Source organism: Bactrocera latifrons, unplaced genomic scaffold, assembly GCF_001853355.1.
Source record: "Bactrocera latifrons isolate USDA-ARS-PBARC rearing strain unplaced genomic scaffold, ASM185335v1 scaffold_154, whole genome shotgun sequence".
Taxonomy (NCBI): Eukaryota; Metazoa; Arthropoda; class Insecta; order Diptera; family Tephritidae; genus Bactrocera; species Bactrocera latifrons.
In genome coordinates, this window is record NW_017535008.1 from 322832 (window position 1) to 336880 (window position 14049).

Genomic DNA, 14049 nt, shown 5'->3' on the forward strand with positions numbered 1-14049 from the left:
AATTATTTTTAATTTTCGAAAAATTACGTTTAAAATTATTTTTGAAGAACATTAGGCTTTTATCAAGCATTTAAATATTTCTATGTATAAACATACAACTAACAATATAAAAAAAAATTAAATTCAAAATAAAAAAATAAAATAAAAATAAAAAAAATAAATTAAAAATAAAAAATTAAAAAAAAATTGTATTTAAAAGAAATTTCGAAAAATTACGTTTAAAATTAATTCGAAGACAATTAAGACTTGAAAGAGTAAAAAAAATTATATTTGAAAAATCTTAGATATAAACATACAAAAATAAGTAAAAAAAAATATTAAAAAATTGCATTCAAAAGAAAATTCATTAAAATTGAAGTCTAATAAGAATTTGCATCGCTTTCTTGTTATAAATTTTATACTTCAGCAATCTTGGCTAAGCTGCAACTCTATTTCCTGCCGAACTTAGTCAATTTCGCTTGCCAAGACCAAATTATTGCAGGCAAACTTAAATCCCATTAAACAACACTTAGCACACACCTTCCGCAACAACAACACACACATATGTACATATGTAGGAACATATATGTATGTAATATATATATGTAATATACACTATATTGGCACTTTATCATTCATATTTAATATTGCTTTCAAGCATTTTCAAAAATATCAATCATAGCGCCACCAGTGAGGCACTTAACCCAATAGACTGCCATGCAGACAATTTAGTCACTTAGACCGTCAGTTAGGTGAGTCGGTGAGCTGGTGAGTAATGCAGTGGTAAACTCATTTCCTTCTTAATACAATTTCCGCGTCGCAACAACAAGCACACACATACACAACCACGCCGCCGGCCAGGGATTCAGGCATAGCGTAAAGCATAAGGAGTTCGCTGCTCAGACGCTCACTCTTGCTCTCTCTTTGCCACATTCACACACTCCCTTACTGTACTAAACCAGCTGCGTTCCTTCGAGTCAACTAATAGACTCCGTCTGTCTGGTTTTAACTGGCGCCAGCATCACTACCGTAAGTAATTTCCGCACTATCAAATGCAGCGCTCATTCTCTGTTTGGATGTCTGTGTGTCGGATCCACTCTGAGGTGCCACATGCGACTCATAGTGGCGGCACTGATGAAGCGTAAGTGTGAGCGCAGATTAAAAGCGCGTTAGTGCAGCAGTTGGTGGCAAGTTCGAAAAGCTTTGTTGGCAACATTGAGCGCGCACATACACCATTCACTAACATTCATAAAAAACCGAAGCATAATACCTTTCACAATTGCATTTGTTATGCACAAGAGGGTATAAAAAGCGCTTAATCTTGATTATGATCACCCAGTTTGTATGACAGTCATATGCTATAGGTATCCGATTCGAAGATTTTTTTCGAGAATTGTAGCGTTACAATTTAACAATAATTTGTCTCAAATTTCATGCAGATGTCTTATCAAATAAATACAAAGACTTTATTTTGATCGGCCAGTTTGTATGGCAGCTATATGCTGTAGTGGTCCGATTTGAACAATTTTTCAGAGAATGTGGCGTTGCCTTGAAAAATATATGTGCAAAATTTCGTTAAGATATCTTTTCAGATAAAAAAGTTTTCCATACAAGAACTGTATTTTGATCGGCCAGTTTCTATGACAACTTTTCTTTCCGCAGCTTCTGGGCGAGAAAACGACATGTACAAGTATTTAGAACGATATCTCAAAAACCGACGGACCGAGGATATATATAAATGTATATATTTCAATGTATATCCGACGTTTTCTTCTGGGTGTTACAAATTGTGTGTCAACCTTAATATACCCTATTTAGGGTATTATCATCCGTTAAATTTAATTGCATGTGTGTGTGCGTGTGTGGGCGCATGCAAATGGGTTCCCGCTCATATGTGCGACAGATTTTTAATTCAATTCTCAATGACACTCAGCACACAAATAGAGATTAGGATAACACACACACACACACACACATATGCATGTTTATATGAGCGAGCTGAACCGCCTGCTGAGCTCCTCTTAGAATATTTCAATTTTATAGCAGCAAAGGATCAGCGGCACAGACTCGTTCACACAATTACAAGCACAAACTAACACACACACTCATACGGCAGAACAGCAACCGCTTCGGCGTTTCACAACCATAACAGCAGCGCTTGTCTATCAGCTTACGAGTAACTCTCGGTTAGCCACCATGTTTAATTGCATGTGTCCACGTGTGTGTGTTAATGCTTTTCTGTATTTGTGTGTGCGAGCGATTGCCTGTCGATGTTGCCTGTCTGTGCTGCTGTTGCATGTTAATTATTGTGGCTTTAGTTGTCTGTTGGCGCGTCTGCTGCGGTCAGAGTGATTGCAGCTCTGCCGTTACACTACACGCACACATACAAACACAGAGAACGCTTTACAGTTAATAGACGCATATGGACACAGATGCAAATCTATTTTAAATTGGTCGGTCGTAAACGCGCATATGTGTGATTTAGTGTTAATTAACTCGCTATAAGATTTACACACACATTTATGTGTGTAACTACTATATATGGTATATCCCAGGCTTTAGGAAAGAATGAAAGAGAGACTGAGAAAAAAATGCATGACTAATTTTGTTAGAGACTGATTAAAAAAATTACTTCCCACAGCAGTTTCCTCTGTGGAGCTCATGGGTCTGAAAAGCACTCGCTGATACCGCTCGGCCTATGATACCCCTTTCTTTCTTTTGAGTATCACTGTAATTGCCTGAGCGATTTCGGCCGAGTCCAAATTCACTTAGCTTCGTCCATTCAGATAAGACCTAAGAGTTTTTCCACCTCGAACTCGCGAAAACTATTACGAACTCGTAACATTACTGATTGATGTTACTTCAGACCATCTATGTATGATTGGATGATTAGATTGAATTTTTCTATCGGCTACCAAAATCTAAATAACAGCTCATGAGCGTCTCAACATAAAAAGTTTAAAATTTGAGAGACCCAAACGTTTGGCGCTTCCCTCAAAAGAGAAAGACAACTCAATATAATGGATTAATTTTTAATTTGGATATTTTACACATAGGATAACTAGCTTCTTCTTCAAAATGGAAAACATCTCTTCCTTATGTCTGATTCAGACTCGGAACTCGGTAAATAGTTCGTTTACATAAACTTTATCCTCTTATCATTCTCACTCTATTATACAACGCAGAAACACTAACGATGACGAACCCAGATGAGAAATCATTCACAGCTTTCGAAAGAAATTTCTCCAAACGATCTTTAGAGCCGTCCGCATGAGTGATGGAAAGATGAAAGACGATACTCCAGTGGATAACGGAAACGCATAGTGACCTGTCAGGACTTGAGATGTAAAAGTGGCGCAATCTTGAAAGGATTGATTAAAAGGATTGACAGACGAAGTTTTGTGTTCACAGCTCAGACTGAACCACGGTTGTAATGCTAAAGAAACCACAATTTTCGAGCCGAACCCCTATCAAAAGTATAACAAGGTAAAAAAAAAAGGTCCTCGTTCAACTATTATCCTTTAGTTGAAGTCATTTTTTGATAAGTTCAATAAATTTGTCTAAAGCTAAGGTATCTTTATATATATTTACATTCAAATATTCCATCTTAACTTAAGAGTAAAGTATCGATCTACAACTGTCAAACTCAAAAGCGGTACAAAAGTAAATCTAAAACTGTTAGATATGCGAATATATAACCGAGAAATAAGGAAAGACATTCAGAAAAAGTAAAATCGAATGAGAAATACCGTAGATCTTTTCCGAATTCCAGATCCATATTTACCGCCGAACTGATCCATATCGAATGTACAGCTAGGTGTGAAACCTAAAAACACTCTTTGATCACAACCACACCCCGAAAATCTATCGCAAATCCAAAGTTTTGAGGTCACTGATACTAATAACGTCCGATCACCATTTCTGAGACTCTGATTTTACCGAGGATAAACTTTTACCCTTTTACCTACTCTTACTGTCACTCGTCAAGACATTGTGTCACAGCTGAGTATTCCGAGAAAGTTTCCTTATAAACTAAAAAGATGTGTCAACATATGGTTTTATGATTATATAACCTCAAAATGTTTTTAAAAATGTTTTCGAAATCCTTGAGAAAGAGCACAGGCATTTTCATTATTTCGTGGACTTTCGATCGAAAAAGCTTTGTGCTGAGATGTATGCCACGTTTAAAAGGTTCAAACGACAACAACTGCAACCATTTAAATATTGCACTGCCAATCGCATGCCGTAGTCTATTTTTAGATGCAACTTTTCGAGTGACAAAATATCATTTTTAAGTTTGCCTGAAGTTTGACTCAACAAGTTTTCGTAAAAAAAAGTTACAGGAGAATGGTAAATGTGCATTTTTGCAGTCTTCTGTCGTATTTACTTCACAATGGACAAAAGAAACAGCGAACAGAACTCTGGCTGCAAGAATTTTGTTCAGACACTCGCAAAAAGAAATTGAGCAGGTGTAAATTTTTGCGAACATTTTCCTAATCAATTTAACTTGTTAACAAAAATTGAATTTCCCTGTAAAAAGAAAACAAGAAAAAGGCAAGAAATAAAACTATCAAAAGTCAGAAACTTAAAATTCGTTGGAGAAACTTAAAAGCAACAAAGTAGAAAAAGAGGATTGAGTAAGAAAATGACAATGGTAGAGAGAAATATTTACATAAAAAGTAAGGAAGTTAATGGAAAGGAGAGTAAAGAGTGAAATAAGAAGAAAAGAGTGCAATAATAAAGCGGATAACAAAACGAGCACACTTTATTTCAGAGATTCTCAGAGTTGGAAACAAAACAATTAAAACAACTGCATGGTAAAAAGCAAGAAAATTTACGGAAGCAAAACTGCACGGTCAGTATTGGCTTTCTTCAATTTGAAGTACTACAGGTGCAGCTCAAGTAGAGCAGCCTATGAAATATAAGAAATGAATGGAGAGAAGCACTTCTTGGAAATATCTTTACTCAGAGAACCCCCGAGCTCCGATAAGAACAAACCTTGGCATTTCTCGACTTCGGTCAGAACTTCAAAAATATTTTTACTTAGAGAACTATTCAAACATTGGGTCCTATTAGGGAATATTTTTACTCAGAGAATCCCCGGGCTCCGATATGTCTCCAGTAATGAGTACATTGTGAGGCTGACGCCTGGTTTTCGATCTCATTCGCTTCTCTAAGGCTGTCAGCAGTTTAAGGGGCGCTTAACCAGCCGATACATCAATTCGGAATGAGAGAAGACCGACTTCGACCTGAGAGTTAGTACCAAAACCAATATGGTTTTTAAATACCTCACTACTAACTTTATCTGTTATTAAGTTGGGACACTTACACAGACGGTTTAAAGCTTATTTTTCTGCGAGACACCTCAAAACAATCGATCCAACATATCAACTCACCGAAAGTTGCACTTCAATTGTGTCCTTCAACCGCCACAACCTTTAAAACATGCAATCACTTTCACTTTTCAATGACACTGGCGTATAGGCGAGTACCAATGCCACCCACAAAATAGTAGTGAAGCTGTATTTTAAGGAAACGCAGCCTAACCATGGCGTGAGTAGAGACCAAGCGTCGCCAGTAGCAAAATAGACATGCCATGCATGACCTTCTCGTGCCACGAACATATTACGGCATAACAAAAATATAATTAAAATCAACACGAACAACGAGGCTTAACCTCCAAGTAGCGGTGTGCGACCTGAGAAGAGCGAAAAGGCGTAGAAAAACAGGAAAGCGGAACATGTAACATCTCGAACAGTCACTCACAGCTTTGACAGATCGCACAAATATATTTCCGATGTAAACGGGTATTTATAGCGCTTTTCTTGGAGCGCAGCGGTGACCCAGCGACCTACACACAGTTGCACAGATTTGTTTTTGTTTGTGTAATTGACGTACAGTTACAGCGAGTTATGTTGTACACCTACTTGCATAAATTATGAGCACGCTTTCAGCGGATTGACATCGCAAGTTACAATTATGACAGAAATTCAACGGATATGTAAACAAATACTCTTACACATACACACCGAGATATGTATATTCCGATAATGACTGAAATAAAAACTTTGGTATAATATCCCGTAACCGAAAAGAGCCTTCTTATGTAGCGCATTTTTCGTTGAAAAATTTTTTATTTGACAATTTTCTCTTTCTTTTAGACTGCTTCCCACTACGCTCACCACTTTTATGGCACACTCTTGCATGTGTGCGCGGATGTGGGCGTGGCAGCCTGGTTCCACTAAAAGAAATCGCACGAAAGCGAAAAAATACGTTTGTATTTGCCTAATTGCATGTCAATTGCACTTGGCTGCAGAAAAATTTATTGCAATTGACCTAATTTCATGTGAAATTCATCCATCTCGTGCCATTTGCCGTTAACTGAGAAAGAAATAGCTTCTCAATGCGTGTGTGTGTGTGCAAGTAATCGCTGAATAATTGACACGTTTAATTGACATAAATACAGCGAGTGGGCTAGTGAGTTTTTAATGCAAATCGCTTCAAACACACACGCTTACACTTATCGCACACCCACACGCCCACACTCAAGCACATGAATATGCTAATTCGCATTAATTCATTTGAATTGTACAAAAAATGTTCTAAATTATTAACCATTTGCACTTGTACAAGCTGACATTAGTGGTGCAATAATAGGCTGCAATTAGGCGTTGCCATATCAGTTTATGGCACACATTTAAGTGCGTCGCATTAAAATACATGCCACCGCACATAAAATAACGCTTTTTTCCGAAGAAGCTTAGTGAGTGTGTGACATTAATTAGAAAATGTGGAAACTAATATTTTTTTTTTTTTAATAAAAGAGTTAGGAATTCACAGAAAAATAGATACAAGTAATATACATATATAATATTAGGTAGTCGAAAAAGTCATATTTTGTCAATAGATGTCTTTGCAGTCGTATATCTCCAGTGCTGACAATAATATTGTGTCATACAGACTTGGAAATGTATGATTTTAAACTTCATTTTTAAACTTTTATCAGTCACCTCACTCTGGTCGACCTATCGTTAAAAAAGTCGATGAAATTATGGAATGGATTGATCAGGACCGTCATATAAGTAACCATGTTTGATTAGTTTGATTAGAAATACGAAAAGCTATAAAAACCTTCACAAAAACGAAATATTCCTTACAAGAACTTTGATCAGACAGTTTGTATGACAGCTACTCGATCTGAACATTTTCTTCGGAGATTACACCTATACCAAATGTCTTGAAGGTATCTCGTCAAATGCCATGGCTTTCCCTACAAGCTCTTTATTCCGATCGTTCTGCTGTATGTACGCTTTATGTGCAAAATTTCAGATCAATATCTCCAAAACTGAAGGACTAGTTCGCGAATATATAGATAGGCGGACGGATCACATACATATTTATACAAACAAACTTCGTGGCAAACTTAGTATACCCTATTCATGCTCATTCATAAAAAACGTTGAAGGCTGTTTTGGAATAAGAAACAATTCTAAATCCAAAGTTTTACATCAAAACAGATTAGATTAAGCTAAGAGGTCAATCATAAGAGAACTCGCTTGGACAGGTAAGACCGTCGATCCATTGTGGTTAATAAAAAAAACTCTTATATGGTAGCTGTACTAGCCAGTCATTTCGTAATGTGTCGGTCATATCGTGTGAAATTACCCAGTTCGTGTGATGTGATATGAAATACCGGCTGGTTTGCCCGCCTATATAAGAAACGCAACGTAGCTGCGATTGGCTATTTCATGCTGTGTGATGTGATCTGAAATTCCGGCGGGCTTCTCCTCCTGGCTTACCCGTTTATATAAGAAACGCTGGCAGCTGCACTAGCCAGATATTTCCATAAGAACCCTACAGAACGACAAAGTATGTTGAGCCTATCAGAAGTTTGTTGAAACGTTCGCCGGAGGTAAGTTTATGTTTCAGCCTTAGTGTTTAAATGTGAGGATAAAGTGATGGGATATTTCAACAACACACATGAAAACCAAGCAGCTGTAGCCTTCTCGAGCGCCCTCCACCATACGAATACCCCACAGTACATTATTGGCTTGACTACGGTTTCCAAGACCCTAACCCCTAACATTTAGTGAGAGTCCCCACCTTCTCACTATAGCTTCCCTATAGCTCCGCACAACAAGCAGTGATACCTTCCTTACTCTCTCCTCCAAATTATAAAGTAGAAAATTAAAAAGCTTTAAAACGACTTTTTTCATCCCCAAACATTTTCTTTTCAACAATTTCCTCGCTTAAAAATAGCTGAAACATAAAGTGCACTCAATATATATGTATGTATGTATTTGGAGGAATATTTATGAAACTAGCAGGCATCCACTTGCATTGAATCCATAAAGAACACATTGTGAGGAGTCACGAAAATGTTGCTGCAGCTTAAAATCGACAGCGCTGCTTGTAAAGGATAGCAGGTGAGGTGAATAAATATTCCACAGATCTAGATTGTTATAAGAGTGTCCATATGTATGTTTGTCTTTATGTGTATGTATTTAACGAGTTGTCATGTCGTTGCATTTCAGTTGTACTTTTTGCATATTTTGTCGCTTTAATTTTGTTTTCATGACGAAAGCACTGGGGAAGCTATTCCTCAATATCTCAACACCTACAGCCCCCCTTAAGGCCCCTTTGTAACTGACTGCTGCAATTGCAGTGGAAGCACCGGAAGGCACTGCTAGCTCGTAAATGTTGAAGTGTTTATGGCGACATTAATTTTGGCAACACTCCATTGAATGGTAAAACGTTGCATACAACTAGGCGTGTTTGCTTTCGATTACAGATCTAGTGTGCAAGTTCACGGAAAGGCGCGATGGTAAAAGGTATGCCGACAGGTATTAACCGAACATAACTGTGTTGCTAGTTATTTGAGATTTTCAACCTCCGTTTTTAAAGTGCTATAACTACAACAAGATACCTTTAATGGGACGATTTCAAACAATTCGTAAGCGTCCCAAGGTAAATAATAGTATTCTATGTTACAGTGTTGTTTCAAGTGCAATACCAAAATTCTTTGTCCTACTCGGTGAAATTCTTGAATAAAGTCACTTTAATAATACCATCAAAATAATACCGAATAACCATGGAAAGTAATATGAAATAAATTAGCTTATAGGACCCAACTTAACAGAAATGGCGTCTTAGTTTGGTCCTACGAACCGCCTAAAATAGAATCAGAATGAAAGTGCTTTTTGCTAGTCGAGAAGCTCGTTACGACGGGGTGGGATGAACTCACACCCTTTCAATCGAACTTTGATTGTGACAGACTCGATCTCTTAGGAAGAGACGAGATAGCTCGGACAGGTTCACGAGAACTCATAACCTTTTAAGCGAACCTTAATTAAGCTAGATCGAACATCTTTGAATAAGACGAGATGACAAAGATGGCTTCGAATGAACTCACTCTCTTTTAGTCGTCTTTGAATAGCACAATATCTCCAACGGGTTCGCATGAACTTCGGACTTCTTTGGATAAGATGAAACAGCTTTGACAAATACGCATGAACTCACACTCTTTTATTCGAACCTCAATTCAGACAAATCGACAAATCGGACCTATTTGAATAAGACGAGATAACTGCAATGGGTTCGCTGTTTTTAGTAACTTCTTATACCGGAAACAAACCGACAGATTGAAAATGATTAGTTTAGGTTAAGGAAGAAATAATGTAGGATATTGAGAGATAAAAGACAGAAGCGGCAGCTCAGAGATCGCACAGGAAGAAAATGAGAATGCTTTCATTCAGTCGCAAGATCGTTCAAGAGAACACAGCTTTATAGAAATATGCTGGAGCGCACATTTAATATTGATTTTCTCTGCTATTGAAATGAAATATGATAAATTAAATGTAAAATGACCTTCACGATTTCTAACTGATTTTGATCTAAATTAGGCAATTAATGTATAGTATGTGTAGTTGTCTCACAATGCTCTTGTCTCACAAAGCTCATTAATAGAAGTGATTGCGTCGCGATAGAGAAGCTCAATTTATGACTACGTTTGCGATATAATTGACAATTATTAAACTGAAGAAGAACATAATGAATAGTCAACACGACGCTGACGTCGTACTTGAACACACTCGAAAAACCGCAACAGCACAGTGACGAAAGCATAGTTGCAAGGGTGTACTTGGCTTAATTAGACACTTCAAAAACTTCGAATTTATTGAAACTCAAATTAATAGCGACACGAAATTTACGTTTATAGGTCAAATAAATATGCAGAGAGAATATGGCAAGCGAAGTGGCATTGACAAAAACAACACTAGCAAAATGATATTTGCTATAATGGCAGCAACACTGGTACTACATGCAGTAAAATAATTAAATTATTACCTTTTGTCATTCGCTGACAACTCCCCAATGAACCATTCAACAAGATGGCCAATAAATGAACGGAGGACACTCCCACAGTCGAACAAAGCGAACGGTAGTAAAAATAATAATATGTTTGATTGACTTTGGGCCGATCTACTGTTGCTGCTAGGGTCGCCAATTCCTTGTGTAAACCGAAAAACCCGTTTAACAAACCCTAAGTCACAGAGCTAAACGACACTCAAGAGCAACCCTTTATGGCAGAAATACTTTCGGAAGTTGGAATACTATCCTCCGAACAGTAACCCTTCGGCTGGGAGTTGAACCCATGAACCGTCAGGTATTAGTCATACACTCATTTCACACTGCAACGACAGTTTTGGCAACAATAAGTTCACTGAGCCAGTAATTCTACAATGAAATTCACAGTTGTAAGCGTTGTGCCGCTACCATTAAGCAGTTGTCGGCCCAGGCACACGGTTAAGTCTGCTTCGCGTATGGATAAATGTTGAACAAATGATTGAATAATGTTCAATTAAAATTGCGCAGAGACCCGGTGGCAGTATTGCCGTTAAATAATTTAATTGAACGCTTTTCGCGCATTCATAAGGGAAATCTACTGATAATTATCAGCAATGTTACGCCAGAGCTCATTGGATGGGAGATTGTAGAAGATGTAGTATGATTGATGATGTTTTAATACAAAAGTAAAATATTTTGCGATCACCAATGCGACAATACTTGGTGGAATTCACTTATAATTGATTCATACCGCGCGGATGGAGTTAAAAAATGGGAACATTTCTTGTGGTTTTGTTGCAATAAGGCGACGGAAACTGGTTCCCAGGTAGGAGCTTGTCTAACAATAAAAATATAACTCTTCCACAAGATTTATATATATCCAGGAACTTAATCAGAAGTAAACTTCATGGAATTTCCTCGGTCAGATGCGGATAGAACTTATCTATACGAGTACAAATGCATTGCATAGCCTAGGAGAGCAAAAGTTATTAGAGCTTTAAACTCTGTCTAGAAGATATTTTTATACTGAGAGTCGAGCTATGATCAGCACTACACTCCTTTATATACAAGATTGTAACTAATTGATAATCTGCAGGGAAGGATTTCACACCAAAACCTCTACAGTTTTATTATCTGTTATGAATAGAAAATATTGAATGCCCTGAGCTATCAACCTGACGTGATCTATAGTTTTCAATAGTAATAGACTGGATCTTACAAAATTCTGTTAGACCTGGACTATTTATCGAGCAAGAGCTAGCGACATTCCAGAGTAACAGTTTTGTCAGATATAAAAGAATTTCCTCGAGTAGAAAAGTGATCGAATGGAGAGGTAACCGCCGAAACTGAACTTTGAAGCAAATAACAAATGGGACTACAAAAGTGGTATATAATCAGTGTATCATCCTAGAAAAGAACTATGTTTAATAAAAAAAACGAATTTTGCCATAATAATGTGTTTTGCTATGGTTATAATGTTTCTGCTATTTAGAGTAACAGTTTCTCTAGACTAGAATTAAGAGTTTTATATGCGACACAAGAAATCTAGCGCCTCGAAACACCTGATTCGATAACTGGAGCTTCATTCGAGCAAAAACTGAAAACTGTCTAGTAAAGTCTGTTGAGCAGGATTGGAGCTCGGGTTGTGAAAATTATACCGTCTTCCCAAACGAGGAAAGAATATTCAACAACACTGTGTGATATTTTTTTAGTCATCCGAGCAATAACAAGAAAAAGAGTTCAGTAGTTTTAGAGGAATACATGTGAAAAATGTGAATATACAATTCGAAACATCGGATTCGAATAAGAAAGCATATGATCTGTTGACTTTCAGCTATATACGAGCGCACAAGAACTTGCGCGACTCTCGCACTTCTTAACGACGTACCATCACCTAGTGATATTCACCACAGGCATATCACCACAACAACATCAGAGTTGATTGACCGACGCTTGCTTGATTTTGCGAGTTTTACTGCTTGAGGCTGACACTGCAGCAACGCATTATTATCAAAATATTTTCGTTCTTCCTGTGCGCGCACAAAAAAAATTGGCAGAGCTGAGGCACGCAAGCATTTCTTATTACACAAGTTTCAAGCGCAGAAAAGCGCAGTTTAAATGCAGCTACGTGCGAGTAATATCGAAATAATACACATGTGCGGCGAAAAATCTCGCGAAAATACAATGTTTATAATAAAATTGAATACTGTAATAATAAACGTACTCACCTGTTTCGTCTGTAATGTGCCGCGTTCCGTAGCGACCGGTTCGCGCATACTTGGGCTATTCGCCACTTATTCCAAATCGCATATGCTGCTGCATTGCACCGTCGCCGAGCAGTTGGCGCGCGTCGGACACGACGTCACCGTGATTGGTATTATCGAAAATGTTTATCCGAATGTCGCATACAAATATATACACCTGCAGCTGCCGGATGGCGGTATTATAGATGACAAAACGCTAAACAGTCTGATTAATACTCGGCACTCGTTTGTAAAGAGCTTATTTGTGACAACCGCAGAATACCTGCGTATGGCAAACGAGACGCTGTGGCAGCCGAAAATGCGTGAGTTTTTAATTGAAAATCGTGCGAACGCATTTGATCTTTTGCTCTTCGCTTATGTCATGAACGACTTCCAGATGGGCTTGGCGACGCATTTTCAATGTCCAATTGTGGTTTTGTGGGTAGTGCAACCGGCATTGCAAATCAACGGTTTTGTTGGTAATCCACTAGAAATGGCATATGTACCGAAGATATCCAGTCATCTTCAGCAGCCGATGCATTTTCTGCAAAGAGTGAAAAACTGCATTACAACATGGCTGGAGTCTGCGTTAATGATGTATCTGGACTACCGCACACAACAATTATATGAGTAAGTACAACAAAAGGGAGTTAAAAGCCTAATAATCAGACACCAAATGTGCGAGTAGGTAGAAAAATGTAATGAAGGCAGATCTTCAGTATGAGGGCGTTCATATCGGCTAGTCGAAAAAGTCTTTTCGTATTTTGTCAAAAGAGCCAATATTATAATGTTCGTTCCGCTCTATAATTGACCTTGCGATATGTTGCTTCTGTATGGTTTCCGTTATTATTAGACGTACGCATTTCCTAAACCCAACCTTCCTTCTTTCCTTATAAGAGTATTGACTATGAGACAGTTCAGATTTATAGTTCCTCAATACACAGATATAAAACCGCTCAGACCTAAGCAGCATTAATTTAGCTTTGCATCGAAATCTGTAACTTATTCCTTTCTACGACTTACATTTTACTAAATAACATCGGTTATTTTTGTAAGCCGCTGTACTTTGGAGCCACCGCACTATGTGTAAAAGATAACACGTCAAGTGCCGATAACTCAATAAACAATTACAAATACATACACTGAGCCACCTCGTAGCATTCTTATCGCCAATACTTTCACTGGTTTACCTAAAGTCATAGCAATTTTGTGTTCTGCTTTGGCACACGTCAAACAGATTATATGCTACAATCTACTTAAATATACAACAGTCGATGTGGAATATATTGAGTCATAATCTCACCTCTTACATTTCCCATAGAGCCAGACGGGTTCTAATCTATAATTTTTCAGATAACATGGCTGGTGGTGGTTTACATATTTTTGTAGACCAACATATTTGGAGACGTATTTGATAAAATATTTGCAAAAGATAGTAACAGCTAATGAAACAAAAATATCTTAGAGATATACATATACT

The 14049-nt window shown here is 37.6% G+C and overlaps 2 protein-coding genes across 3 annotated transcripts in view; one reads left to right on the forward strand and one right to left on the reverse strand.

The window, feature by feature from the left end:
• The first annotated feature begins 12510 nt into the window (after nt 1-12510).
• Nucleotides 12511-13074, forward strand: LOC108966009. The gene is made up of 2 exons (XM_018928707.1): nt 12511-12892; nt 12967-13074. Exons 1-2 carry the CDS (start codon nt 12511-12513, stop codon nt 13050-13052), a joined length of 468 nt encoding a protein of 155 aa, XP_018784252.1. The 3' UTR covers nt 13053-13074.
• Nucleotides 13031-14049, reverse strand: part of LOC108966030 (protein suppressor of forked) — a 48328-nt gene continuing 47309 nt past the window's right edge. For both annotated transcript variants that reach the window (XM_018928742.1, XM_018928741.1), the window contains one exon: nt 13031-13113. The gene's annotated coding sequence lies outside the window, so the exon portion shown is untranslated. The remainder of the gene's footprint in view (nt 13114-14049) is intronic.

What these genes read in the sequence shown, in the direction of transcription:
- LOC108966009 (XM_018928707.1), top strand. Translation starts at nt 12,511, where the DNA reads ATGTTTATAATAAAATTGAATACTGTAATAATAAACGTACTCACCTGT. An exon ending in GCTGTGGCAGCCGAAAATGC is followed by an intron (nt 12,893 to 12,966) that starts GTGAGTTTTTAA and finishes AACGACTTCCAG; the next exon opens with ATGGGCTTGGCGACGCATTT.